The sequence below is a fragment of the Miscanthus floridulus genome, chromosome 16, assembly GCF_019320115.1.
Source record: "Miscanthus floridulus cultivar M001 chromosome 16, ASM1932011v1, whole genome shotgun sequence".
Lineage (NCBI taxonomy): Eukaryota > Viridiplantae > Streptophyta > Magnoliopsida > Poales > Poaceae > Miscanthus > Miscanthus floridulus.
The window spans coordinates 38,001,681-38,029,220 of NC_089595.1; the positions used below are offsets into that span (position 1 = coordinate 38,001,681).

Here is a 27,540-nt window from a genome sequence, read left to right on the forward strand (position 1 = left end):
GTAACCCATGCTTTCCCTTGATCTATAAAAGGGAAAGCAGGGAGTCCCATAAGGGAAATCAAAAAGCATCGCAACACATCGCATCAATTCGGACTCAAACCCATCGAGCATCGAACCAATGAGAACACACAAACAAACAGCCGGGAAGCGACCGAGCTTTCGGCACCCGTTCGCTTCTCTCATCAGAGACTTGGGATCCGTCTCTCTCTCAACCGTTTGTAACCCCCTACTACGAACTTTCAATGCTAGTAACACGAGCAGCAGCAACGAAGTGGACGTAGGGACATCCTGCCCATATAAACCTCGTGTCCTCTTAGGCTCTTAGCACATCATCCGAGCCAGACGCGCAATATTAGAAATTTACTAGTCGGTGGTAATTACTCGAAACACCGACACCCTTCGTCGAGATATAATATATGGACGTTAAAATTGTCCTCTTCTACATCTATAAAATTTATTAACGCATGCATTTGCACTAGACATACCACACTCTGGCCTCTATTCTGCAGTCCAAATGGGAACGCACGAAAGATTGAGCACATTAATAAATGTGCAGCTCACGAGCACGAGCACGAGGATATTATTGTTTATAAATATTTTGCATATAGTGGCCCTTATTAGCGGAATTATTGCTAAATATTCTTGACACCAGCTTTAATCTTAGTTCATTGGATGCAAGGTTGGCTTGAAATTAGACTTACCGTTGAAAACCTAAGAGACATGCTACAAGTCCAAGACACCAAGTAGAACCCCGGAAGCAAAGACACGAAGAGAAGGAGCAAAATGAGTTTAAGAAGGCATCACTGTTGTAATTCCTCTGGCTTCGATGGATATCACCTCCGGTGGTTGCCCTTCAATTCTCGGTGCCCGCTTGATGAGTTGGGGTTGGTTTTGCAGCGTAAAGTCGGAGCTGCTGCATCCAGGAACGTGGCTAGGCAACGATGACATCGGACGGACTCGTTGCCCATCTCTGACATGCGGATCAGACTCCACCAGCTCCCATCTGCATATCCCGCCATCACCATGCAAACCACCCTCTATTTATGTACCCCCGCGGCCAGTTGGCCATCGCAACAAGCAATAACACTTCATCCAAGACCAAGCCAGGTAGCATCATCTACCAATGGCGGCGGCGGCCAAGCTCGTCCTGCTCGTGGCTGCTCTCGTGGCCACCGGCTGCTGCTCCTGCGCCGCATGGGATCTGAACATTATCCGGATGCCCACAGTGCGTGCGATAGAGGATGCCGCGGCCCGTCTCCAGGAAGGCGTGGCCACGCCGCTAATCCACACGCTGCACCCGCTGCTAGGCTCCGCCGGAGACCTGGGCCGGCTCGCCAGCGTGCCGTGCGACAGCTGGCGGCTGGCCGTGGAGGCCTACAACAAGCGCGACTGGAAGACGGTGCCCGCCAACTGCGAGGACTACGTCAAGCACTACATGCTCGGCCAGCAATACCGCCGGGACTCCCGCATCGTCGTCGACGAGGCCATCGCGTACGCCGAGGGGCTCAAGCTCGCTGGCAACGGCAAGGAGGTGTGGGTGTTCGATGTCGACGAGACCTCGCTCTCCACCCTCCCCTACTACGTCAAAGAGGGCTTCGGGTACGTACACACACGAGACGATTCAACCAACGGACGTAATCTATATCTATATTTACACTACCGGAGACTGTATAGTTACCGAGTGCCCCGACAATTACCGAGTGTCAGAAGTCGGGGCACTCGGAAAACAGTATTTACCGAGTGTCAACACTCGGAAAACAAAAACACCCGGTAGTAGACCGTTTTACCGAGTTCACACACTCGGTAACTTAAGACAATCGGTAAAACTACAAGTTTACTGAAGGGGCGCACTCGGTAAAAACAGACACTCGGTATTGAGGTGCCACGTCACCTAGGATAGCAACCGTGCGCCGAACGGCGTCACGGCATGACATGTTTACCGAGTGTTATGAGCGTACACTCGGCAAAAATCACGGTAACAGCTCCGCCCGTAAAGCGCCCATAGCAAATAAAAAAGACCGAAAATGTTTACCGAGTGTCACTGCACAACACTCGGTAAACACTATCTTTTACCGAGTGTATTGGCGCAACACTCGGTAAAATTCAACCAAATTTCTTGTTTTTCCCTTCATTCTTTTTCCTCTATCCACATATGATATTTAGTACTCCATTCCAAAATATGGTGTTTATTTTGATTTATTTACTATATTTCACAAAATTTTCATTCTTTATGAAAATTAGGTACATATCGTGTAAATTTAATTGTAATAATTAAAATCGAACTCGATAAATCACGAGATTGGAAGAATTAACATTGAAGCATACATCTATGTTATAGAAAAAATTTCATATCGTTTTGGAAGTATTTTTACATTCGTCGCTGCCGAACCGGTACATCTCCCAAAGAGACGCTAAACATTCACAATGACGAGTAGGATTTCTATTAAGAGTGAAATTCAACAATATGATTTGAACTTGGAATTTTTTAGATAGTAAATAGATGACATGAAATAGTTCATGTGAAAGTTTGGTGAATTTTAGGATTAAATTGGCATTTTTTCTTTTTTGTTTTGCATGAAATAATGGATACTTTTACCGAGTGTGACCTGAAACACTCGGTAAAGGTTAGCCACGGCCCACCTGTCTGCCACAGTGGGCTGCCATGCTTCTGTTTACCGAGTGTCGTAGATCTGGGCACTCGGTAAACATGTACCAGGCTTATATTTACCGAGTGCCGTAGATATGGGCACTCAGTAAACATGAGTTTACCGAGTGCCGTACATCTAGGCACTCGGTAAACAGAAGCATTCAACACAGCCGTTTCTTCCTCAAATCGTGCACAGACGCACACACACACACACCGCACACGCCTCCCCACCGCCGCGGCCGCCTCCTCCCCTCCACCACCGCCGCCACCGGGCGGTCCCCCACAGCCGCCGCCACCGGAGAGACGGAGAGAGAGAGAGAGACGGAGAGAGAGACAGCGGCACCGGCGCACCGGACGACGATCCCCTCCGCCGACGCCGCCCCGTGCTCCCTCCTTCGCTCCCGTTCCCGCGAGGTGGGGTGGGGTGGGCCCCAGCAGCAACGGCGGTGGCGAGCACTCTCTCCCCTCCACCACCGCCGCCACCGGGCGGTCCCCCACAGCCACCGCCACCGGGGGAGGGCGGTCACCCGCCGCCACCGCGGGACTGCCGCCGCCGCGACCGCCTCCTCCCCTCCAAGCTCCGGACCTGCTCATCTGCTGACTGAAGCATTGCTCTCAAACGCTCGGTAATTTCCTTGCAATCGTACAATAGATCCCTTGCTTTTGATAAAACTTGGCCCATTGCTTTGATTCTATCCGAAGCACTGCAAATTAGAGAAGAGATAAATCAGTAGAGAAAGAGAAAATATTCAGTGGTTGATGGATGCTGTTATCTTGTTCAGTGTTGTTGCCCAATTGAATAGTCGCTTTACAAAACAAACTTCATGTTCAGATCCTCTGAACTGTAGGATTTCTATTTCTTGAAGGTTAATCAATGAAAGTTTCTCGATTTTCCAGTTTGATTGTTGAGCACAAACACAACCCGGTGGGCATGAAGTTTTACCCTGACAAGCAACATATTAGCATCATAAGTTTAACATATAACACCGTATGGAATAAAAGGAGAGGAACCTTAAAATTACCAGAATCCCTAAATACTTAGGCCCCATTTGAACCATTTGGATTCTGAGAATCCACATAGAAAAATTCCCAAAATCCTAGTATCTCATCAAACAGTCTTGATTTTAGAGGGATTTTCACTCATAGATATTTAAAATACTCAAATCCAATAAAACTGTTGTGATTCTTTTTATCTGGATTCTCAGAATCCGATGGGATTCAAACAACACCTTAGAGATGTGTCATCAAGACATCAACATCTGTGAAAAAATTCTTCTACTGAACACTCATCTTTTCTTGACATACATGGAGTGTGATCATGTTGTCAATAAGTTAACCGAAAAGCCTTGCGACCAAATCTTGCTAGGCATTTTGCTCCCATTTCTGAATTGAGGATCTCCAGCATGGAGTAGAGTTGTTGGAGCATGTACTACAGCTGTGCTGTGCAATGTGCATCTGCATCCGAGCCGAGACTGCTTTGCACCTTTGACTCCAAAGTCCAATGTCCAATGTCCAAAGGGGGCCAACTGGCCATAGTAGTATTAGTATTTAGGAGTACTCCATTTATAGTATATATAGTAATATAAATCCGGCATGCATCAGCAAAAGGAATTGGAGCAGCAAAGAGCCTGCGTTTTTTTTTTGACATCCATCACTATACACAGTAAGTACATGCATACGTACTCCTCCAACTGGCAGTAACCAAAAGGTTGACCACTGTTAGTCTGTTACAGTAACCATCCGTGTTTACCTTGTCCAACCGAAATCATGAGACAGATAGGCACTCACGGATTGAGAAATGAGATAGGCAAGCAGCAGTAGCTTCCGGGCGGTACTGTCGGAGATCCCCTCCCCTACCCGGATGTTGACGTGACGGGTCCAGGGTCCCGGGTCCGTCCGGTCAAATGCGTGTTGGTCCGTGAACATGGCTCCAAATGCAAGTGCAATTCAGATTTCAGGGACGTCCATAGTCAGCGAGGCTAAAGTTTACCTCAGGGCATAAGGTTATCAAATGAAAGTGAGGAAAGCTTTGACAGAAGACATACCAAAATCTTACCTTTTCCTAACTTTTATTGTGATATCATGATTGAGCCTGCCCTGCTAAAATTCAATGAACTTGCAGTACAATATACCATATATTTCAAACAAACCGACTAACTAAAAAAGACGCTTATTTCCAGCACAGGTACTAGAAAAGAAGTGCTTTGATAATGAGATACATATACCATATGTTTACCACGGTTAAACTTTGAAACTAACAGTATGAAACCAGCACCTAGAGCAAATAACAACTCATCAGTCTATGGCATGGCAGGAAACGCAAGAGCATATTTCTTTACATTATTTATTTCCATGGCAGCTTCGTACTACCTGTAGTACCAAAAAAGTAGCATATCTTTACAGCTAAAAAGACGCAAAGGGGATTGTCAACCTGCTGATGCTCTACCTCAATCTTCGATAAATCTTGCTAGTGATGTTTGTGGCTACAAAAAAATTGGTTCCATGTATTCCTCCATCTACAAGTGACATAGCGGCCTTTCAACCTTAGGTAAAATCTCATCATCCAATCTAGCAAACATCTTCTATGTGAATCGACCAAGAACATGAATGTCTCTTTATCATCTCATATGGTTTTTCTCTAGCACTACTACTCTATTGCTCTAAACTGCAATATCGTCTATATGTTAGGATGGATGACCGTCAGTGGATGTACACGGGCTATCAGAAGAGGGGTCAATACACAAATGAATGGATTGAGAAGGCCAATGATTTCATGACGAAGGCATTTGCAAACGGACGGCGACATGCCTGGTGTCCCTGTAGGAAGTGTAAGAACAAGGCAATGAAAACATATGAGGAGATGACTAAAGATCTTGTCAACAATGGATTTGTAGAGAACTATACCCGGTGGACCATGCATGGTGAACGCCATTGTGCGAGAGAAGAGGTCGTGAGACAACGGATCGAGGAGTTTGATTCTGAAGCCGAGGTGGCAGAAATGTTAAATGACCATGACATGGCTTTCGATGAAGGAAGTGTAGAGCAGGAGCCAGAGCAAACTGCAAAGGCGTTTTACGCCATGTTGGATGCGGCACAACAACCCCTTCACGGGCGCACCAATGTTTCTAAACCGGATGCCATTGCACGTCTAATGGCTGTGAAGTCCCAGTTTAGCTGGAATAGAGAATCCTTCGATCAACTATTGACAGTAGTTGGCACCCTACTTCCGGATGATCACGTTCTGCCAAAGAACACGTATGAGTCAAATAAAATCCTTCATGCACTCAAGATGTCGTACGAGCAGATACATGCTTGTCCGAACGGATGCATCTTATTTAGGGGAGAACATGCTGACGATAAGTACTGTCCGAAGTGTAAGGCATCTAGGTACATTGAGTTAGAATCTGGTGATGGTCGGAAGACGCAAACAAAAGTCGGCGCAAAGATCCTGAGGTACCTTCCTTTCATACCGAGGATCCAATGGCTTTTCATGAGCGAGGAATCCGCAAAACAGATGACGTGGCACAAAACTGGACGCCAATACACTGACAAGATGATACATCCGTCCGATGGTGAATCATGGAAAAGCTTCGATTGGAAGCATACCGACAAAGCTGACGAGGCTCGTAATGTACGCATTGCACTGGCAACTGATGGGTTCAATCCTTATGGAATGGGTTCTTCACCATACACATGTTGGCCCATATTTGTCATCCCTCTCAACCTCCCACCTGGCGTCGCCTTTCAATGGCAAAATATTTTCTTGTCACTTATAATTCCAGGACACCCGGGGGCTAATATGAGTGTGTACATGGAGCCTCTGATAGACGATTTGGTCCGTGCATGGGACGAAGGGGTAGTGACATACGACCGATTCACAAAGACAAACTTCAGAATGCATATTTGGTACCATTATTCCATGCATGACTTCCTGGCTTATGGGTTATTTTGTGGCTGGTGTGTTCACACGAAGATGCCATGCCCGATATGCAAGTCAGCTGTGGAGTTCTTTCGGTTGGAGAAGGGGGGCAAGTTTTCATCGTTTGACAAACATCGATAATTCCTCCCTCTTGACCACCCATTCAGGAGAGACAAGAAGAACTTTTGAAAAGGTGTCATAGTGGAAGACTCTGCACCGGAAATGATGACAGGTGCCTAGGTTCTTGAGATGTTAGATGGTCTTGTGGTCAACAATGAAAAGGGAGGCTTCATGGGATACGGAAAAGAGCATGCCTAGACACACAAGTCGTGCTTGTGGAAGCTTCCTTACTTTAAGGACCTCCTTCTTCCACATAACATTGATGTAATGCACACTGAAAAGAATTTCGCCGAGGCGGTCCTTCACACAATCATGGACTGGGAAAAGTCAAAGGACAATATCAAGGCTAGATTGGATCAAGCAACGCTGTGCGATAGACCAAAGCTAAACATGTTGCCTCCCTTACGCGGGAAGTCATGGAAGAAGCCTAAGGCCGACTTCGTCCTAACGAGGGCTCAAAAGAAAGAAGTTCTTCAATGGTTCCAATCGTTGATGTTCCCTGATGGGTATGCAGCGAATTGGAGGAGGGGTGTGAACTTAAATACCATGCGAATCACAGGGTTGGACTACTATGGAATAATTGAAGAAATATACAAACTCAAGTTTCCTGGTTGTGTACCTCTTCGTCCTGTCATATTCAAATGCCATTGGTTTGATCCCAAAGAAGTGATAAAGACCCCTGAGCTTGGGTTAGTCGAAGTTCTAAAGTCATCCGTCTTGCTAGGAGACGATGTGTACATTGTGGCCCAACAGGCCACGCAAGTTTATTATCTCTCATACCCGTGCCAAACCAAAGACCGTCTTAAGGCGTATGATGTTGTGTACAAGGTATCGCCGCATGGTAAAGTACCCGTCCCAAACGATGATGATTATAACATCGATGCAAACACATATGACGAAGAGTTCTTTCAAGAAGAAGGATTAGAAGGGAGTTTTGAGATTGTCTTAGATGTAGATCTCGCAATGGAAGTAGACAATGATACGGTCATTGTTGACGGGGATGATGGAGAGGAGGTTCACAACACGAAGGACTTGTTATTACTTGAGCAACACCATTCAGGCAGTGTCGCTAGTGATGAGACTTTGAGAGACGATCATAATTACGTCGACAATAGCGATGATGAGATTTTTGGCCCACCTATCGATGATCTTGATGATTATTTCTAGTACATGTAAGATCTGTAGTACTTATGGCAATTTTATACATGTATGATACATTTACTTATTTTGCATCTCTTTTATACATGTGTGATACATTTACTTTTGTATATGCGTACTGATAGTTTATTCCTTTTGTTGCAGGTGATTGATGGTGGGCGGTGGAATCAGGAAGATTAGGTCGGTTATGACCTTACTGGCTGGTGGTGAGGGGTCTAGCCAGGGTGGAGGAGGAGGGCGTGCATAGACTGAGGGTGGAGGGCATGCCCAGGGAGGAGGAGGAGGACGATGACGAGGGCGTGCCCAGGAAGGTGGAGCCTAGGGTGGAGGAGCCCAGGGTGGAGGAGGAGGACGGCGACGACAAGGGCGTCGAGAGCCGACACCTCCTCCACAGGATGACGACGATGAGTTCGTAGCAGCCACGGAGGAGGATGAGGAGGAGGAGACTAGGGAGGAGATAGCGGAGGCGGTGGAGGAGGCATGGAGGGAGGATGAGGCCGAGCGGGCTGAGCGCGAGGAGGATGCCGACTTGCTGGCAGAGGAAAATGGGGTGCCTACGGTTTGGCTGCGAGGGTCATCGCGCCTCCTAGACTTACCCATACAGAGACGGCCAGTGATTCGACCCTCCGGAACTAAGTAAGTAATTTTTGCATGTTAACACTACTTCACAGGTTTTTAAGTTATAACAGAAACTAATATTCAATCTCAATAACTTTGTGCAGGGATTGGGAAATGGTGATACCAGGGAGTCACTCTCGCCGAGTAAACGGGATCCTGGGTCTTCTGTGCAGGGCAAACTACCCCGGGATGGTGAGGATCGATGGTGTTGTGCAACCCGCCATGAAGTGGTCCCACTGGCATGCCGCCAGCGATCAGACTGATCGAGCTGGCAGGTGTTATAACAGCAAGGCCGACCGGGTGATGAAAGAGCTGTGGGTACGTGTTCATCGCACTATGCTGATAATAACATCACATTAATTGTATATTACTGACTGTATTTGCTTGTAGGATTACTACACCTTGGCGGAGGGAGTACGTAGGGAGGACGCGGATGACGTGGTGAACAGAGTCTGTGTTCACCAAGTGCAGGACCTCTTCTACGAGACAAAGCTCATGTGCAGAAGAATTTACCATGCCCGCAGAGGACACAGAGTCACCAGAGCGCAGGCAGTGCACCTGCCCCTGACTAAGGAGCAATACTTGACGGTAAACATGAGATTACATCGTCTGCGATTAATTGCACTGAAATTGATTTATGATTTGTCATGTGCTCGTGTACGTGCAGGTGCCTCCTGCTTGGTGTGCGGGGATGGACAACTGCTGGGAGGCCATTGTGGACAAGTGGTTGAGTGAGGAGTACGAGCAATATCACGCCGTACGCTCATGTTGCCGTGCGATGATGCAGGGTTCCTCGCACAAACAAGGCCCCACTACCCTCAAGGAATATGCAGCCAGATATGTACGCGGATTTCATTTCGTTGTTGCTATGCTAACTCCTGAATGCATAATATCTTATTGTTGTGCTTCTTCCTGCAGACGCGGTTCCACCCCGGCCAGGAGTGCGCCTCGTTCAAGGCATATGCCTTGGCACACAAGGTCAAGGCAAAGGACCCTGACCTCGTCTACAACGCGGAGGACCCGCCCGAGGCATACAGCAACCCGAGCGTGCACAGGCGCCTCGGCGAGTACACGGCGATGGCGAGAGAGATCCATGGGTCAGAATTTGATCCGAGCACCGCTGACCTCGAGGGTGACATCGTCATGAGGTTGGGACCAGGTAAGCCACACGGGCGGTACTATATGGGCAACAGCACCATAGACATGGCCAACACTCAGACACTCGCCCAGATTAGAGCCCGGAGCACGAGTTCGAGTCCGGCCATACGCCCACGCTCACAGCCCCAGGTGGTAGCACTCCAGGTTAGTTCTGTTGCATTCGTTGTCCATTCATTTTCTACTCGTTCTTTAGTTGCATTCTAACTATGTGATAAATAATTGTAGGCCCAGATTGAAGCCCTGCAGGAGTCACAGCAGGCCTCACAGAGCCAGCTTCAGGCCCTCGAGCTGTCGCACCAGGCCGAGTTGGCACAGGAGAGGGCGCGAGTGCAGGCCCAGCTTGAGGCCTTCCAGCAGGCGCACAATAACTGGTACGAGTACATGGCCCGTTTTTCTCAGAGCATGGGCCAGCCTCCACTGCCTCTGCCTCCGCCGCTGCCGATGATACCGTTGGTGCCTCCACCGCCGCGCGATGGCACTCCTGTGAGTCACTTAGATGCACTTTTCACTTTCGTGTCATATAGAGCTACCTTCGACTTATACCTTAGTTTGACCTACCATAGCTTAGACCTTAGAATTTGCTTTGATCCAGATAACTCACATGTGCAATCTCATTCTAGGGACCTTCTACAGCTGGATCGAACAACGATATGCAGGGTGATCAAGACCTGGACTTGACTCCGTTTCTCCGCAGGCCTCCGACCATGTGACAGGCCATCCGACCTTGTTTGATGGGTTTGTATGTTGAACTGTGGACTTGGTTGAACTTTGGACACATGTTGATGGTGTTTGTGGACTTTGCATGGTGCTTATCGACATATGTTGGTTATTGTGAGTGGATGTGACATTTGTGGACATATATGTGATATATATTGGCTATCTGTCATGTTATTATAATTTCCTGTGATTTTGTTGCTTATTGTGACTGGATATGCACTGAAACAAACAAAAAAAAATTCTGTGGACATATTTTACCGAGTGTAGCACTCGGTAAAACAGAGATTCTGTCAGTTTTACCGAGTGTAGCACTCGGTAAAACAGAGAACAGAACTAAATTGGTTCTGATTCTGTGAATTTTGCCGAGTGTGCCATTTTTTACCGAGTGCCGAAACCCCACTCGGAAATATTTGACTACTTTTTACCGAGTGGGAACACTCGGTAAACATTATTTCCCGAAGTTTATTTGCGGAATTGTTTTAATCACAAAAATGATTATTATTTTACCGAGTGTTAGGAGGTACACTCGGCAAACATTATTCAAAAAATTTATTTGCGGGAATTGTTTTAATCACGAAATGGTAATTTATTTACCGAGTGCTGGTGGTGACACTCGGTAAAAGTCGTCGTTAACGGTCAGTTTGGAGGCTGACGACCGTCAAGTCATAATTGTTTACCGAGTGTCATTGAAGCACTCGGTACATCCATGCTCCGAGTGCGCCGATATTAGACACTCGGTAAAATAACTTCACCGAGTCGTTGTTTGCCGAGTCCACTTTACCGAGTGTGACACTCGGTAAAGAATTTGCCGAGTGTGTAGCACTGTTTGACGAGTGTTACTCACACTCGGTAACTGCATAGTATCCCGTAGTGTTATATGTATATCAATATCTCAATCTATATCTACATCTGTATCTATATCTAAATCTATATCTATATCTACTGCTATATCTATACCTAAAAATAAAGAGAGAAAATTTCTGCCATACTTTTTTTTATGCTCCATATTGGATTTAAGAAAGAGTCCATAAATTAACCGGATACGGCTCACCTGCTTTCCGTTCAGGGAAAGTCCGCAGCAGAGAAAAGTATTCCGTTCCATTCGGTAGTCCCTGTAGTTTCGCACCGGAGAAATTTCTCTACCCCAGTGGCCATCACATCACATGGAAAAATAGAAAAATACCCCGGTGGCAATCACATCACAGGGAAAAAAAGAGAACTACTAGCAATGTAGAGTTCGAACTAGAGCATGCGTAAACGACAGGATGGTTTACATACCACCATGGTATTACTAGACTAAGGGCATGTTTGACCCCTGCTCTAAACTTTATTGCTTAGGTCTCCAAACAGGTGGTCTAAATTAGCTCTAAACTTTAGCCCATCACACATTAGAGCATTAGACCTCAATCGTGAACTAATCTATATCTAATAATGCTAATCTATATCTATATCTAATAATAAAGAGACAAAATTTCTGCCGTATTTTTTTCTTTCCTTCCCATTTTTTTTTATCTATCTATACTGTTTCCGTGTCCATGTTGGATTTTAAAGAGAGTCCATCAATTAACTAGATACGGCTCACCTGCTTTTCCGTTCAGAAAACGTCCCATTCAGTAGTCCCCGCAGTTTCACTTCGCACCGGAGAAAAATTTTCTACCCCGGTGACCATCGCATCACGGGAAAAAAAGAGAAAACACTAGCAATATATGTAGAGTTTGAACCAGAACGTACGCAAACGACAGGATGGTTTACATGTATACCACCATGGTATTAGTAGACTAAGAGCCTGTTTGATCTCCTACTCTAAACTTTAAAGTTCTAGACCACTACCGAAAACCGACGGTTTGCCGAGTTCCGGAGGCTTGGCCGAGTGTATTTTATCGGACACTCGGTAAAGACCGCCTTTACCGAATGCCAAATAAAATACACTCGGCAAACAAAAACACACGGCAAAATACGTCTTTGCCGAGTGTTTTTTTTCTGACACTCGGCAAAGATGTATTTTGCCGAGTGCTATTTTTCGGCACACGGCAAAATACGTCTTTGCCGAGTGTTTTTTTTTCTGGCACTCGGCAAAGCTGTATTTTGCCGAGTGCCTTTGTTTTGGCACTCGGCAAAGAGCCATTTTGCCGTGTGCATTTTTTTTTCCTCGGCAAATCAGTTTTTCGAAGCAATTTTTGAGGCCCTAAATAAATTCAAATGAAAAACTTTTCAACCACAAAGTTGTATAACTTCTCAAGATCTACAAAGTTTATTTTGATCATTTCTTCATTTGACAAGGAGACAATAACGTTGTTCATAAAATCTACATCTCTCATATCTCTCATATTAGTTTCATGAAAGTAGAAGACAGATATATAAGATTTGTGAACAATGCTACTACCACTATGTCGGATGAACAAATGACCAAAATAAGCTTTGTAGATCTTGAGAAGTTATGAAATTTTGTAGTTGGCGACATTTTGATTTGAAATCATCTTGTCATGCAAAAACGACGTTTGAATTTAAAAATTTTAAAATTTGAATTTTTCAAAAGACCTCGGATGGAAAAACTTCCTAAATAAAAATTGTAGATCTCCAAAAGTTATGAAACTATGTAGTTGACAACTTTTTGATTTGAAATCATCTTATCATGCAAAACTACGTTTGAATCTCTTAAATTTAAAATTCGAATTTTTCAAATGACCTCGGATGGAAAAACTTCCTAAATGAAAATTGTACATCTCGAAAAGTTATGAAACTTTGTAGTTGACCACTTTTTTATTTGAATTCATTTAGGGCCTTAAAAAAGCAATTTACTCTCAGTTTGTCGAGTGCCTTTTTTTTCACTCGGCAAAGCTGTATTTTGCCGAGTGCCTTTGTTTTGGCACTCGGCAAAGAGCCATTTTGTCGTGTGCATTTTTTTTGGCCCTCGACAAATCAGTTTTTCGAATTAATTTTTGAGGCCCTAAATGAATTCAAATGAAAAACTTTTCAACTACAAAGTTGTATAAATTCTCAAGATCTACAAAGTTTATTTTGGTCATTTCTTCATTTCACAAAGCGACAATAACGTTGTTCATAAAATCTACATATCTCATATCTCTCATATTAGTTTCATGAAAGTAGAAGACAGATATATAAGATTTATGAACAATGTTACTACCACTATGTCGGATGAACAAATGACCAAAATAAACTTTGTAGATCTTGAGAAGTTATGAAATTTTGTAGTTGGCGACATTTGGATTTGAAATCATCTTGTCATGCAAAAACGACGTTTGAATTTGAAAATTTTAAAATTTGAATTTTTCAAAAGACCTCGGATGGAAAAACTTCCTAAATAAAAATTGTAGATCTCCAAAAGTTATGAAACTATGTAGTTGACAACTTTTTGATTTGAAATCATCTTATCATGCAAAACTACGTTTGAATCTCTTAAATTTAAAATTCGAATTTTTTAAACGACCTCGGATGGAAAAACTTCCTAAATAAAAATTGTACATCTCGAAAAATTATGAAACTTTGTAGTTGATCACTTTTTCATTTAAATTCGTTTAGGGCCTCAAATAAGCAATTTACTCTCGGTTTAGTATAATATATGAGGATAGATAACGGAATCTAGACACAAGTGACAGTGTAGTGTAGTGGTAGAGCAGCGGAGACGCTAGGGAGAGGTCGTGAGTTTGAATCCTGCCGGCCGCGTTAGCCGCGGATTTTGCGCAAAAAGTGCAGCGACTTCGATGGAGGTGGGCGCGTGCTGGCCGGTGGTGGCCTCTCCCGAAAAAAAAATTCGGGTTTTTTTGCTATTATTTTTGGGTTTTTTCGCATTTTTATTTTGCCGAGTGTAAATCTTTGCCGAGTGTTTTTCCAGCACTCGGCGAAGTCTTTGCCGAGTGTCAGACAAAAAACACTCGGCAAAGTCTGTTTGCCGACTAAAATTCACCGAGTGTCGTTTGCCGAGTGTCGACACTCGGCAAACCCTTTGCCGAGGGTTTTTTGGGCTTTGCCGAGTGCCCTTGGCACTCGGCAAACCTCCTGATTCCCGTAGTGGACTTTAGAGCTAAAGTCTCCAAACAGATGGTATAAAGTTAGCTCTAAACTTTAACCAACCTCACATTAGAGTTTTAGACCTCAAAAGTGAGCTAAAGTGCTCTAAAGTTTAGAGAAAAAGATCCAAACATGCCCTAAAGCTCATTAAATTAAGTAATAAATAGTAGAAATAAAAACCCAATCAATATATGAAAATATGGTTGCATATTGTGGAGAATAATAATCTTGTCAAAATTAGGAAAAGACACGTTCAGGCCCGTTCGCGGGTCTGAAACTTGGCTGAAACTGGCTGAAAAATACTGTTCCGGCTGAATTGTTGTGAGAGAAAAACAATGTTCCAACTGAAAAAAAAGTCGAACAAGCCGAATATGGGATAGTCGAATAAGGCCTCAATGTTGGACGGAGAACACTTTTAGAGTACGAGGCCCGTTTATGCAGACTACATATACACAGAGATAATAATCTTTATATATATAGATATATCTATATACATTCTTTATCTATAATATATTTTCCATTTCTAAAAAATACATTCTCTACCTATAATATAAAATATGGAGGCTTTTCATGTTATAGCAACCCACCATATATGCACAGGGTCGAATTAGAATAGAGGACACAACCATGATCCCGTTTCCACCAAAAAATATAGAAACGGAAATGAGAGAAGGATTTTCGCGCCTGTTTCTTGCCGTTTTGATCCCTACCTTCAATAGACACGCTTTATTTGCTTATGCTGAGGTAAAGAGAATACCACAGTTAGTATTATACCATAGCAACATATGTATGGTATGAAAAATAAAGCTATGATATATTTACGTATAGATATTTTTGATATTTGCAATTGAAAATTATATATCAAGGTTGTATTTTAATTTGATACATGCTTAATAGGATATTGATATATTATTGTAATAATTAACTTATATTATAGATGTCATTGTTACCATAAAATAAATTATACCTTTTAAATTTTATAGAAAGGGTAAACCGTAAATAATATATATCATTCATGTCGTTGTTTTTTTTATGAACGTTTGGTAGTTTTTTCTCCTCTTGCAATGCACAGGCGCATCTTGCTAGTAAAACTATAACACGGTACTGGTCATGACGTATGTGTACACGTACTTTTGCTGGCACACGAGTACGCTCCAGCGAAGTTTACATCCACATATCCACGGGAACTTGCATGAAGTCGTCAGAATTAAGGCCAAAGCTAACCGCTGTATCGATGCTTAATTTTTTCAATTTTTTTCTATATTTCAGGAGCCTGATTATATTTTGTTGTTGTTTTAGGATAATGCAATTTTTTGTCTATAGACAAATTGTTTATTTATATTATGTTGTTGTTTAATTAAGATCGTTATTAAAAATCCAGACATCTGAAATAGAACTCCCAAATATATATAAAAAATGTATTAACATTAATGATACATAATAAGTATTATTAGATTAATTTTGGAATATATTTTCACAATAAACCTAGTTGAAGATCTAAATATAGATAATCTTCTATATAAACAAAAAACATTGAACGTCTCTCCTTTCTCCACTGTACAGTACGTCTGAGGCAGGGAAGGACAAGTGGTGTTGAACATTTGGACGGCAGAATGTGATCATTGATAATTTGCATTAGCTCAGCTGACGAGTGGTTAATTGGTCCACTCGACTAATAATGCTGGGCTACAAAATTTTATATATTAATTAGCCGTCACCCACTGCTGATGCATGGCTGTATGATTGTATCGATCATGCATTTTGAAGTCAGGGCGCATCCATTTCTAGACAGGGAAGTATGAAAGCATCTCTATCAGTCTTCCAATTTCACCTCTCGTCTCCATAAAACTATTATATTAGGAGAGATAATTCACTTTTTTTTTTCTCCAACAGTCTCCAATATGGCTCTTTTTTTTATGACCGCCAAAAAACATCTCTTCACCCCTTAAATAAAGGGTTGCATCTCCCCCGTAAGCTAGGCCCACCTCAACTGTCACTCTTCTCCCTCCTCCCTCTCACCTCTCTCTACTATGGAGTCAAGCACACCCGTCGGGCACCGCTGCCACTTATGCCAATGGACGGCCCGCTGGCCGCTACGCCTCGGCCTGCCAATAGCCATGGCCGTCACCGCCCTCAGCTAGGTCCGCGCACCACTGCCGGCGCAGGCCATGGCCGCCGCAGCCACCGGCCAAATCCACTAGCCATGAGGACAAATCCCCCACCGGCATGCTCGGAGCTGTTGGACGGCGCTTTTGCCCGAGCTTCTGCCATGGTCGGCGTGCTTGAGTCCGTGGCTGGTCGGCGTGCTCGTGACCATGGCTAGCCGGCGTGCTCACGACCGTGCCATGGCCGGGCGGAGGGGCGCCATGGCTGGCTGCGCCTCTGACGCGGTGATGTGCGGACAAGATGAATCGACTGAAGAGGAAAAAAAAAGGAAAATAAATAAACAAATTATAACTGAAAGGTGGGTCCCACATTTTGGGAGGGATTTTTGGTGATATATGCTGTAGCACCTCCTCAAAAATCTAAAAAAAAAGTTATTGGGCTTCCCCGGTACTATTTTATTGAGGGAGTTGTATTGAGGAGCTGCTGGAGATGCTCTTAATATAATAGTTAGTAGTGAATATATGAGCCATATATTGACCAGTAATATATTTGTCGATCTACGGTCTAAACTATACGTTTAACAACCTGCAGCCTTGCTAATCAGCATGTTTCTTTTCTTGATCACAGTACTAAGCCGTACAACGCGACGAGCTTCAACGAGTACGTGCTGGAGGGGAGCGCGCCTGTTCAAGAAGCTCATCTCGCTCGGCATCAAGCCGGTGTTCCTGACGGGCCGCACCGAGGACCAGAGGACCATCACCGTCACCAACCTCCGCCGCCAGGGCTACTCCGGCTGGGAGAAGTTGCTGCTCAACCTCATCGGCTTCAAGGGCACCGCCATCGGCTACAAGTCCGGTGCACGCCAGAAGCTCCAGAACGCGGGTTACGTCATCGTCGGCAACATCGGCGACCAGTGGAGCGATATCCGGCCTGTTCGCTGGTTGGTTTCTAGGCTGGTTTGGGCTGGCTGGTGCTGGTTTATTGTGAGAGAAAAACACTATTGGCTGGCTAGTTTGAGCTGGCTGAAACCAAGAAGCGAACAGGCTGATCCTCGGCGCGCCAGAGGGCGCGCGCACCTTCAAGCTGCCCGACCCCATCTACTACATTGGCTAATTAAGCTAGGGCGACAGGCAACGCAACTTCGAGCTGCCCGATCATCCAATGGCCGATCCGTCCATCCTGTTGCAAAGATAGCTTGTTATGAGGTGAACTGCTTTTAGATTATTGTTATAATATATGCCCTCCGTGCTTGATGATTAATAATAACTCCATGCTGTCGCCTACTTTGGTTTTCTGTTTGAACTTAATTAGAATCGTAAGTTGAACTATTGAAGAGAATAACAATAAGCTGGTAACATTGTAATGCAGAGGCCGGAATTTTTCATTTTCTAAAAAAATGATGAGATCCGGAATAATGTTCAAAAAGAAAAGATAGATACGCTTGGTTCTGTGTTTTAGTATTGCCTACGTGTTTATAAATGCAGGTTGTTCTAATTTGGTTTTGTCCTAACTAGGAAACTCTCTTTAATTTTGACCAATTAAGACATAATTTAAGAAATAAATTAATACAGCGTTTTAGATATCAATATATTTTTCATGTAAAGTTAAAGGTACCCAAGTTTAATTTGACTTAGACAAAGCTTAAACAACCGATATTTTTAGTAGAGGGGGTAAAAGTGAACCCATTCGTTGATATATAATATATGGACGTTAAAATTGTCCTCTTCTACATCTATAAAATTTATTAACGCATGCATTTGCACTAGACATACCACACTCTGGCCTCTATTCTGCCAGTCCAAATAGGAACGTACGAAAGATAGAGCACATTAATAAATGTGCAGCTCACGAGCACGAGCATAAGCACGAGGGTATCACTACGTGAAAAACGGTTTGTAGCAATGGGATAAATTTTTTTTAGGGGCGGCTGGTGTTGGAGCCGCCCCTACAGTGACGTGCTCGGGAGCCCAGAGACTAGCCGCTCCTACAAATGAAACAGTAGGGGCGGCTGGTGATACGAGCCGCCCCTACAAATGGATCTGATTGATAGGGGCGGCTTACTCACCAGCCACCCCCGGTGTTTATATTTGTAAGGGCGGCTCAATCACCAGCCGTCCCTACAAATGCCTCTGACTATATATTGTAGAGAACAGTAAAAAAATATATTCTCCAGCTTCTCTTCCCCTTCCCTCTCTCTCCTCTACGCTCTCTCCCCTCCCGACGCGAGCAGCGCCCAGGGTGACGGCGGCTGGCGTGAGCGGGCCAACGGACGCCGCAGCCGCCCTCCTCTTCCTCCACGCCTCTCCCCCCTCGCGCCCCCTCCCCCCTTGCGCCGCAGGGGCGCGGCGACAGCTGCTCTCTCGCATCCTCTTTCTCCCTCCTCTCGGTGACTGCAGTTCGATCTGTCGACCTGCTTCGTTGTGGTCGTCTGCCGTTTCAGCGCCGGGGTGGCTAGATCCGCATGCTCGTCGGCCAAATCCGGTGGTGGCTGGTCCGGGTTCGCCTCCCCTCTGGGCGGCTGTTTCCGCGTGGTGACGACCGGACTACGGTCCTGCAAGCGCGGTGGCAGCTCGATCCATGCGGTGGCGATCGGATCTGAGGTCCTAGCGGCTGGATCCGTGGGATTGGCAGCCTGAGCTGCGCGGAGGGCGTCCGGGGTGCAGGAGCTGGCTGGTTAGGCCGTTGGCTTCTACCTCCTCTTCCCTAGCCCCCTTCTCCTCACGTCCTCTTCCTTCAGCCGGCTTCAGAGGTAAGGGGCTTCTACCTACTCTGCGTTCTCGCACAAGCTGATGAGCCGGCTCCAGAGGTAAGGGGATTGCTCTAGTTCCTAGTTCCGACCTGATTTTGGCTATTCCACCCCGTTCTCCTAGTCCGACGAACGCAAGGCGATTATGCATTTGTAAAAAAGCCTGCCCCATCCGTTCCGTTCCTCGAAGTCAGATTTGACGAGTTCCCTGTTGATCTGCATTCCATGGCTCTATTTTATGTGATATCTGAAGATTCAGATATTTCTTCGACATTCAGTTAGTGCACATAGACAGCAGATAGTGCACATAGGTTACTAACAATTCTGTTGCTACTATTTGTTCATTAAGAACAATATTTCCATATGATTCAGACCATTTATTACAAAGTGGATATAGTGGTATGATAGTACGTAGCTCTACATATGTGGATACGTTTGGTTAGCTAGATAAGCAGTAGTATTGCTGTTATTGTACTAGATGACTGATAGCCTCGGCAAATTGTTTAGGAGCAGCTTTTAGATGGTAGGCTTGTTTCTAAGGCAGTGCCTGAGATAAGGAGGAAAAAGAGGAAGATCCCAAGCTTGTGACAAGCAAAGCTGATAGAATTGCAGCTATCTGTATAATCTCATTAAATTTCATTAAGTTGGGGCAATGAGTCCATGCAAGTATAGTACTAATAAAGTTGTCCAAGAATTCTTGCTGGTAATCACAAGTAGTATTCATAATGATAAATGCAGTAGGTTGCAAATAAGCAGAATTCTTCCTATGAATATTGTCTCTGTCCATTAATCACAAGTAGTATAGATAATGGCTCTTTTTCCCTACCAAATTCTGATTTGTTTCTTTTTCTTCTTGCAGTTCAGTTCAGTAAGGAGAGCATATAGTTCGAGTGATTAGCATGACACAAGCTACGCAGTTGCAAGCTAACCAGATTGGGAATATTATGGGGAAGTTGAGTATGTTTTTTCACAACTCCCAATTAGCAACTATGTGCTTTATTGTTTGATTACTGATTGCATCATCACTTTAGTAAAAAAAGCAATGTGCAGACTCGAACAATGTGCAGTATGTGGTTAAAATTAGTTCGTGTCCAGGTTTTGCCACTGATTTAGCCCTGCTATCTGTGTGGTTTTCCCACTTATTTTGCCCTGCTATCTGTGTGTTATTGTTTCAAATCATCTACTGTATGTTGCTGCCTTGCTGGCGCATATGGGATTCAAGTTCACATGCTCGTGGCCCATTAACGTGAGGTTCTGAGTTTGGTCTTTGTTATTATGCATGGATTTAGTAATGTTTGCTTACGACCTTATAAGTAGATTGCCACATGAGCTCCCACACTATTGAATCTGGGACTCAATTTTCAAATCCTATACAGGGTCATGCTTTGGAAAATTGTAGGTATTGCTGTTCGGTTGACATGCAAGCACGTCTTGCAGGTTTACCATTGCATCTAAATTGCTTTATTTTTAGAATAGCCATTGGAATGGGGATTATCTAGAATAAAATAATATTTTCTCAACCTTGCATTTAGTTACTGCATTGATAAGTAAAGTCTTATTTTTGTGACTGTAATCATGTCTCTCACCATTTCAGGAAGGAGGCGGCCTATGTTCCTCTGTCTCTGTACAAGCAGCAGGTAAGATAACATTGACTCCAACTAAATATTTGTGTTCAGTAACTTGAATGCGGGAACACTTCTGGAAAGTATGTTCTTCCTACATGTTTTTCTCAATGTGCTTTATTGTTGTGTGTGTACAACATTCCTAGTTTGGATTTCAGCAATCATGTGAATCTTGTATGAATGGTACTATGCAGAAAATGTCCGTCAGTAGGGCTATAAATGATATGCTAGTTGAAGCTATAGTTTCTTTTCTGATCTGTTGATTGTTGCTGTTAACCAAGCGCAATAACTTTCTTGAACTTCGACTAAATGATATGCCTTACCGTGATTTTGAATGTGCTCAACGTGCTCTCAGGACCTAGAGACCCAAATCGGAAGAGCAGGCCAGCGACGACAAGTTCCCCATAGCACAACTTGTGCAGCGCCCAAGTATTATTCTCTTATGCATAGTTGCTATTATTTTCTCAAATATTGCACAAGTTCATATTCCAGCAATGATGATGATGATACTACCTTTTCTTGTTGCATAAAGCATCAAAATGCAGTGGGGTGTTTGTCTTCCCTGGCCCTTGCTCCAAATTATTGTTTGGATATGAGAATTTGAGAATAAGTCACTTGATAAAATTAGAGCCTGCATCAGTGATGATCTCAATACCGTCATAATATTTTGATCCCACAAGATCAAGTGGACAGCATATCTATGCCATGTGTATTTCAGTTCTAAAATAGTGAAATTCGTGCCTATGCGTTGCTAAGCAGTTAGCAGGTTGGGGCTTGCTATTCGGGGATTGCATATTTATTTTATATAAGTAGTATCATGCTAATTCAGGATAAGCCTACTCCTAATTCCTGAACAAACATTCTTTGATTAATATATGGTATGTATATGATTAGGTTATTCAGGACTACATTCTTTGTTCAATGATTTACAAATTCTTGATGAAGAGCTAACAATTAAAGCAACAAATCCTTATGTAGAGCTAACCATGAAAGCAAAGAGCAAGCATAGATAACGGTTAAAGCAAGGAATTCCTGTGCAAAGCTAACTATTAAATCAAGCAGGAAGGCGAGGCTTCAACAAGTTCTTGTGCAGAGCTAACAGTTAGCAAGGAGCAAGGCTTCTTTAGTGTATCGTGTCTCCCCACCAAGCTGAGGTGCTCCTGTCTCCCCACCAAGCCGTTTACCTGCATACTGATTGATGATGTGTTTTATAATTAATTTTCTTTCAATTCTATTTTACTCCACAAATTGCTTGTGCATGTAATATTGAATGGGTGTTCTGATAATTAAAGTTAAATGAACTTTCTGATTGTATTTAAATTATATCCATGACAGTATTATATTAACTTGGGTACCATGAAGATCTACTTAGGTATTTCATTTTTTCTGTCATTGTGTATTGGACTGTCGGCTGAAGCATGTACTTGAGTCACTTTGCAAGTATAGGTACTATGAATTTGAATTGTAAATTTATTTTTTTTTGTGGAAAAATGATTTATAGGGGCAGTTGGTACTGTAGCCGCCCCTACAAATCGATTTGTAGGGGCGGCTGGTGTTCCCAGACCGCCCATACAAATCGATTTGCAGGGGCGGTCTGGGAACCACCCCTATAAATGCATGATTTGTAGAGACCCTTGCGTAGGGGCGACTGGCCGAACCGCCCCTACAAATGCACTGTAGCCGCCCCTGGAAATGATATTTGACGTAGTGTATTTTTGTTTATAAATACTTTGCATATAGTGGCCCTTATCAGCGGAATTATTGCTAAATATTCTTGACACCAGCTTTAATCAGGAGCCAGAAACCTGTTAGGTTTAGTTCATTGGATGCAAGGTTGGCTTGAAATTAGAGCTACCGTTGAAAACCTACAAGACATGCTACAAGTCCAAGACACCAAGTAGAACCAGCCCGGAAGACAAGACACGAAGAGAAGGAGCAAAATGAATTTCAGAAGGCGTCACTGTTGTAATTCATCTGGCTTCGATGGATATCACCTCTGGTGGTTGCCCTTCAATTCTCAGTGCCCCCTTGATGAGTTGGGGTTGGTCTTGCAGCGTAAAGTCGGAGCTGCTTGCATCAAGGGATGTGACTAGGCAACGATGACATGGGACGGACTCGTTGCCCATCTCTGACATGCGGATCAGACTCCACCAGCTCCCATCTGCATATCCAGCCATCACCATGCAAACCACCCTCTATTTATGTACCCCCGCGGCCAGTTGGCCATCGCAACAAGCAATAACACTTCATCCAAGACCATTTCAGGTAGCATCATCTACCAATGGCGGCGGCGGCCAAGCTCGTCCTGCTCGTGGCTGCTCTCGTGGTCGGCCACTACATGCTTGGCCGGCAATATCGCCGGGACTCCCGCGTCGTCATCGACGAGGCCATCGCGTACGCCGAGGGCCTCATGGTCGCCGGCAACGGCAAGGAGGTGTGGGTGTTCGATATCGACGAGACCTCGCTCTCTAACCTCCCCTACTACGCCAAACACGGCTTGGGGTACGTGCGTACATGTACATAGTTTTACATACACACACGGACGTAAAACTATATAACACGCTACGTGCTAATTGTAACGAACCTGCTAATCCATGTGTTTTTTTTCTTGATCACAGTACTAAGCCGTACAACGCGACGAGTTTCAACGAGTACGTGCTGGAGGGGAGCGCGCCGGTGCTGGAGGGGAGCGCGCCGGTGCTGCCGGAGACGCTGCGGCTCTTCAAGAAGCTCATCTCGCTCGGCATCAAGCCGGTGCTCCTGACGGGCGGCAGCTGAGGACCAGAGGGCCATCACCGTGGCCAACCAACTCCGCCAGGGTTACTCTGGCTGGGAGAAGCTGCTGCACAAGCCCATCAGCTTCAAGGACAACCGCCATCGCCTTCAAGTCCGGCGAGCGGCAGAAGCTCCAGGACGCCGGCTACGTCATTGTCGGGAACATCGGCGACCAGTGGAGCGACATCCTCGGTGCACCGGAGGGCGCGCGCACCTTCAAGCTGCCCGACCCCCGGCCTTGTACTACATATTGGCTAAGCTAGGACGACACGCAACGCAACTTCAAGCTGCGTGATCATCCAATGGCCGATTTCCGTCCTGCTGCAATGCTTGTTTGAGATGAACTGCTTTTAGATTACTGTTATATCTGCCCACCGTGCTTGATTAATAATAACGAACTCCATGTTATCGTTTACTATTTGCCGTTGGTTTTCTGCTTCAACATAATTGCATTGCAATAAGAATCATTGAACTATTGAAGAGGTTAACAATAAGCTGATAACATTGTAATGGAGAGGCCGGATTTTTTCATTTTCTAAAAAAATGAAGATATCCGCAATAATGTTCAAAAAGAAAAGATAGATACGCTTGGTTCTGTGTTTTGGTACTGCCAATGTTTATAAATGCAGGTTGTTCTAATTTAGTTTTGTCCTAACCATAAAATTCTCTTTAACTTTGACCAATTAAGACATAATTTAAGGAATAAATTAATCCAGCATTTTAGATATTAATGTATTTTCCATGTAAAGTTAGAGGTACCCAATTTTAATTTGATTTAGGACAAAGCTTAATGTGGGGTGACACCTGGCCTCCCACCCTCGCTAGAGACTAGGCGAGGGGAGGACGAGGGTTTCCCACAGGCTTCGTGTGATGAGGGTCTTGAGTTCGGTGAATGCGATGTGGGAAATGGAATAAATTTGGAGTAAATGTCCATTAATTCGTAAAAAACATCTTTTTCGTAACAGTGATGCCCCTGGGTATTTATACTCTGTACCTGGAGATGATGCAAAATTACATTAGGGCTGAACCCCGAGAATAAATCATTTGATCGTTCCTGAGGGCATGACCGTAACTCTCCACGTCCTGGCCAACCACTCCTGATGACGTTGCTGCTGACACTTCTTGGGTTTGCTAGATTGCAGGTCCTCTTGCACTGGCCCATCACGAGGGCGTGGGGGGAGCCCTCCTCTGACCTGTGGATGCACGTCTTTCTCCGGTGGGGAAACTGCAACAAAACAATGTAAGAAGTGAATCCCACTAGCAGAGAACAGACTTTCGATTCTATGCTAAAGATAGGATTAGTTCTGGTTGGAGCAACCAACCAAGACTAAAGTCCCTAGCCCAACGGCTAGAGGCGTAGCTTTTGCAGGAGGGGAGCAGGAGGAGACCTTTAGTCCTGGTTCGTGGTTCAAACCGGGAATAAAGGTCACCCTATAGTCCCGGTTGGAGCTACCAGCTGTGACTAAACCTTTAATTCCGGTTGGTGGCTCCAACCGGAACTAGAACTTTACCTGTAGTCTGGGTTTATACCACAAACCGGGACTACATGTCCCGGGCTATATACTTGCTCCTTCTTTCTCCCACAGCTCGAGCCATTTCAAGCTCCCTGCCTGTTCTCTGTTCTTGCTCGTGGAAGGAGTTCATGCTTGCGGGATTGGTGAAGACTTCATTCCTCCGTCCATTCTTTGGTTATAAAGGTTACCAACTTCATCCTTCCATGTTTCATCACTAGCATGGCTCATTTCTTGTCTAGAAATAGAGAAATTTGTGATTTTTGAGATCGGGAATGATGGTGGATTTTTTTTATTTATATACCATTTGAGCTCGAAATCACTTGATAGTTTAAATATAAAGATGAAGGAAGCTTATAGTAGTTCATCAAAACTAGTATGCACCTTTCATGGCCTCATTTCATGGTCTAGAAATAGAGAAATTTTTGGTTTTCTAGATTGGGAATAATGGTGGATATTTTTTTTATTTATATGGCATTTGAGCTCAAAATCACTTAATAGTTTGCATATGTAGATGAAGGAATCTTATAGTTGCTCATCAAAACTAATATGCACCTTTCATTCCCTCATTTCATGCATGGTTTAGTAAATTGAGAAATAAAAGGTTTTTTTAATATATAACTCATTTAATTTCATGGTTCACAAAATGAGAAACTTATAGTAGTTGATGAAAATGAGTATAGAGAGTCGTAGATGGCGACTGCTTTTGGGTCCTCGGCCTCGCATGGCGTCTCTAAGAGACTGAGGCCGGACCTCCCTCTCATTGCGTGCGGAAAGTGTGGGCAGAAGATTATGAGGGAGTACAGGGTGAAGTAGAAGGGTCCCAACCAAGGGCGCATCTTCTACACGTGTTCGGATCGCGAAGTGAGTAATTTTTTTTGTCATGTTTTGCTATAGTTTGTAGCCATTTTTCATGATGATTTTGATTAAAGTTCTTGATTTGTTGTTGTAATTTTAGTGGGAGGGCACTAGATCATGTGACGGTTGGTACTAGGAGGAAGAGTATGTTGAGCACGTCAAAAAATCTCTTAGAAAGGAGACTGAGGTGGCTGATCAGAGTGCACCTGTGTATGATGAGACAGTGAACCAGCAAAAGAATGATGTGTCTGTTTTAGTTGGAATTGATCACGAAATTCTTATTTTGTTGAAGTGCATTATAGGTTTAGTTTGTTTAGTGTTATTTGGGATTGTCTATATTGTATCATGGCTTTAATAAATTAATATTCGAGAGTACGTGAAACAGCTGTGTGGTATAGGATATTAATTAATCATGTTGATTGATGAATATTTTGGATCTTTTAATTAACTACTAACCATGCATGTTGTATAATATGGGTTATTACACGTTTTTGATATGGTGTACATCATGTAATGCAGATGAACCGGCAATGGATGTACAACGCTGACCGTTGCTCCCCAAAGTTCATGAGGGGTGTGCATGATTTCTTAAATGTAGCGAAGGCAAACACGTGAAATGGTTTCATGTACTGCCCATGTGTTCTATGTAAGAATGAGAAGGATTATCCTTGGTCAAGGAAAATTCATGAACACCTGTTTACGTTGGGTTTCATGCCAAACTATATTTGTTGGACTAAGCATGGAGAAAGAGGTATTATAATGGAAGAAGATGAAGAAGAAGAAGAAGAAAAGGGGATGATGACAACATGATTATCTGTGGTTTTACTGAATACGGTGCCTTTGATGATACTGCAATGAGGAAGCTGAAGAAGAGGTAGCGGCAGAAGATGAGCCCGCAGATGATCTTTGTCAGGCCATCCGTGATGCACAGAACGAATGCAAAAGTGAAAAGGAAAATATCAAGTTCGAGCGCATGCTAGAGGATCACAAGAAATTGTTATACCTGACTGTCGAAGAGGGGCAAAAAAAGTTGGGTACCACACTGCAATTGCTGCAATGGAAGGCAAAGAATGGTGTATCCGATAAGGGATTTGGGGAGTTACTGACTATTTCAAAGAAGATGCTTTCGAAGGCAAACGAATTATCCACCACTACATATGCAGCAAAACAGGTCGTCTGCCCTTTGGGATTAGAAATCCAGAAGATACATGCATGTCCTAATGACTGCATCCTCTACCGCAGTAAGGAGTACGGGAAGTTAGATGCATGCCTGGTATGTCGTGCATCGTAGTATAAGATCAGGCGAGATGACCCTGGTGATGTTGAGGGCGACTGTGAATGTCCTAGGAAGAGAATCCCTACCAAGGTGATGTGGTATGCTACTATAATACTACGTTTGAAACGTTTGTTCAGAAATAAAGAGCATGCAAAGTTGCTATGATGGCACAAAGAAGACCGTAAGATAGATGATATGTTGAGACACCCAGCTGAGGGGTCTTAGTGGAGAGCAATCAATAGAGAATTCTTGAAGTTTGCAGATGATGCAAGAAACTTAA

General features: G+C 44.0%; 1 protein-coding gene and 2 pseudogenes across 1 annotated transcript; all 3 read left to right on the plus strand.

Annotated features, from left to right (window-relative positions):
• Positions 1-1,123: 1,123 nt before the first annotated feature.
• LOC136513949 (stem 28 kDa glycoprotein-like) lies at positions 1,124-17,585 on the plus strand (annotated as a pseudogene).
• Positions 8,452-9,437, plus strand: LOC136513951 (uncharacterized). Its single transcript, XM_066507926.1, has 4 exons — positions 8,452-8,480; positions 8,567-8,780; positions 8,853-9,303; positions 9,381-9,437. The coding sequence occupies exons 2-3, from the start codon at positions 8,577-8,579 to the stop codon at positions 9,195-9,197; spliced, it is 549 nt and encodes a 182-aa protein (XP_066364023.1). The 5' UTR covers positions 8,452-8,480; positions 8,567-8,576; the 3' UTR covers positions 9,198-9,303; positions 9,381-9,437.
• A 2,619-nt stretch (positions 17,586-20,204) lies between the features above and the next one.
• LOC136513950 (stem 31 kDa glycoprotein-like) lies at positions 20,205-23,999 on the plus strand (annotated as a pseudogene).
• The last annotated feature ends 3,541 nt before the right edge of the window (positions 24,000-27,540 follow it).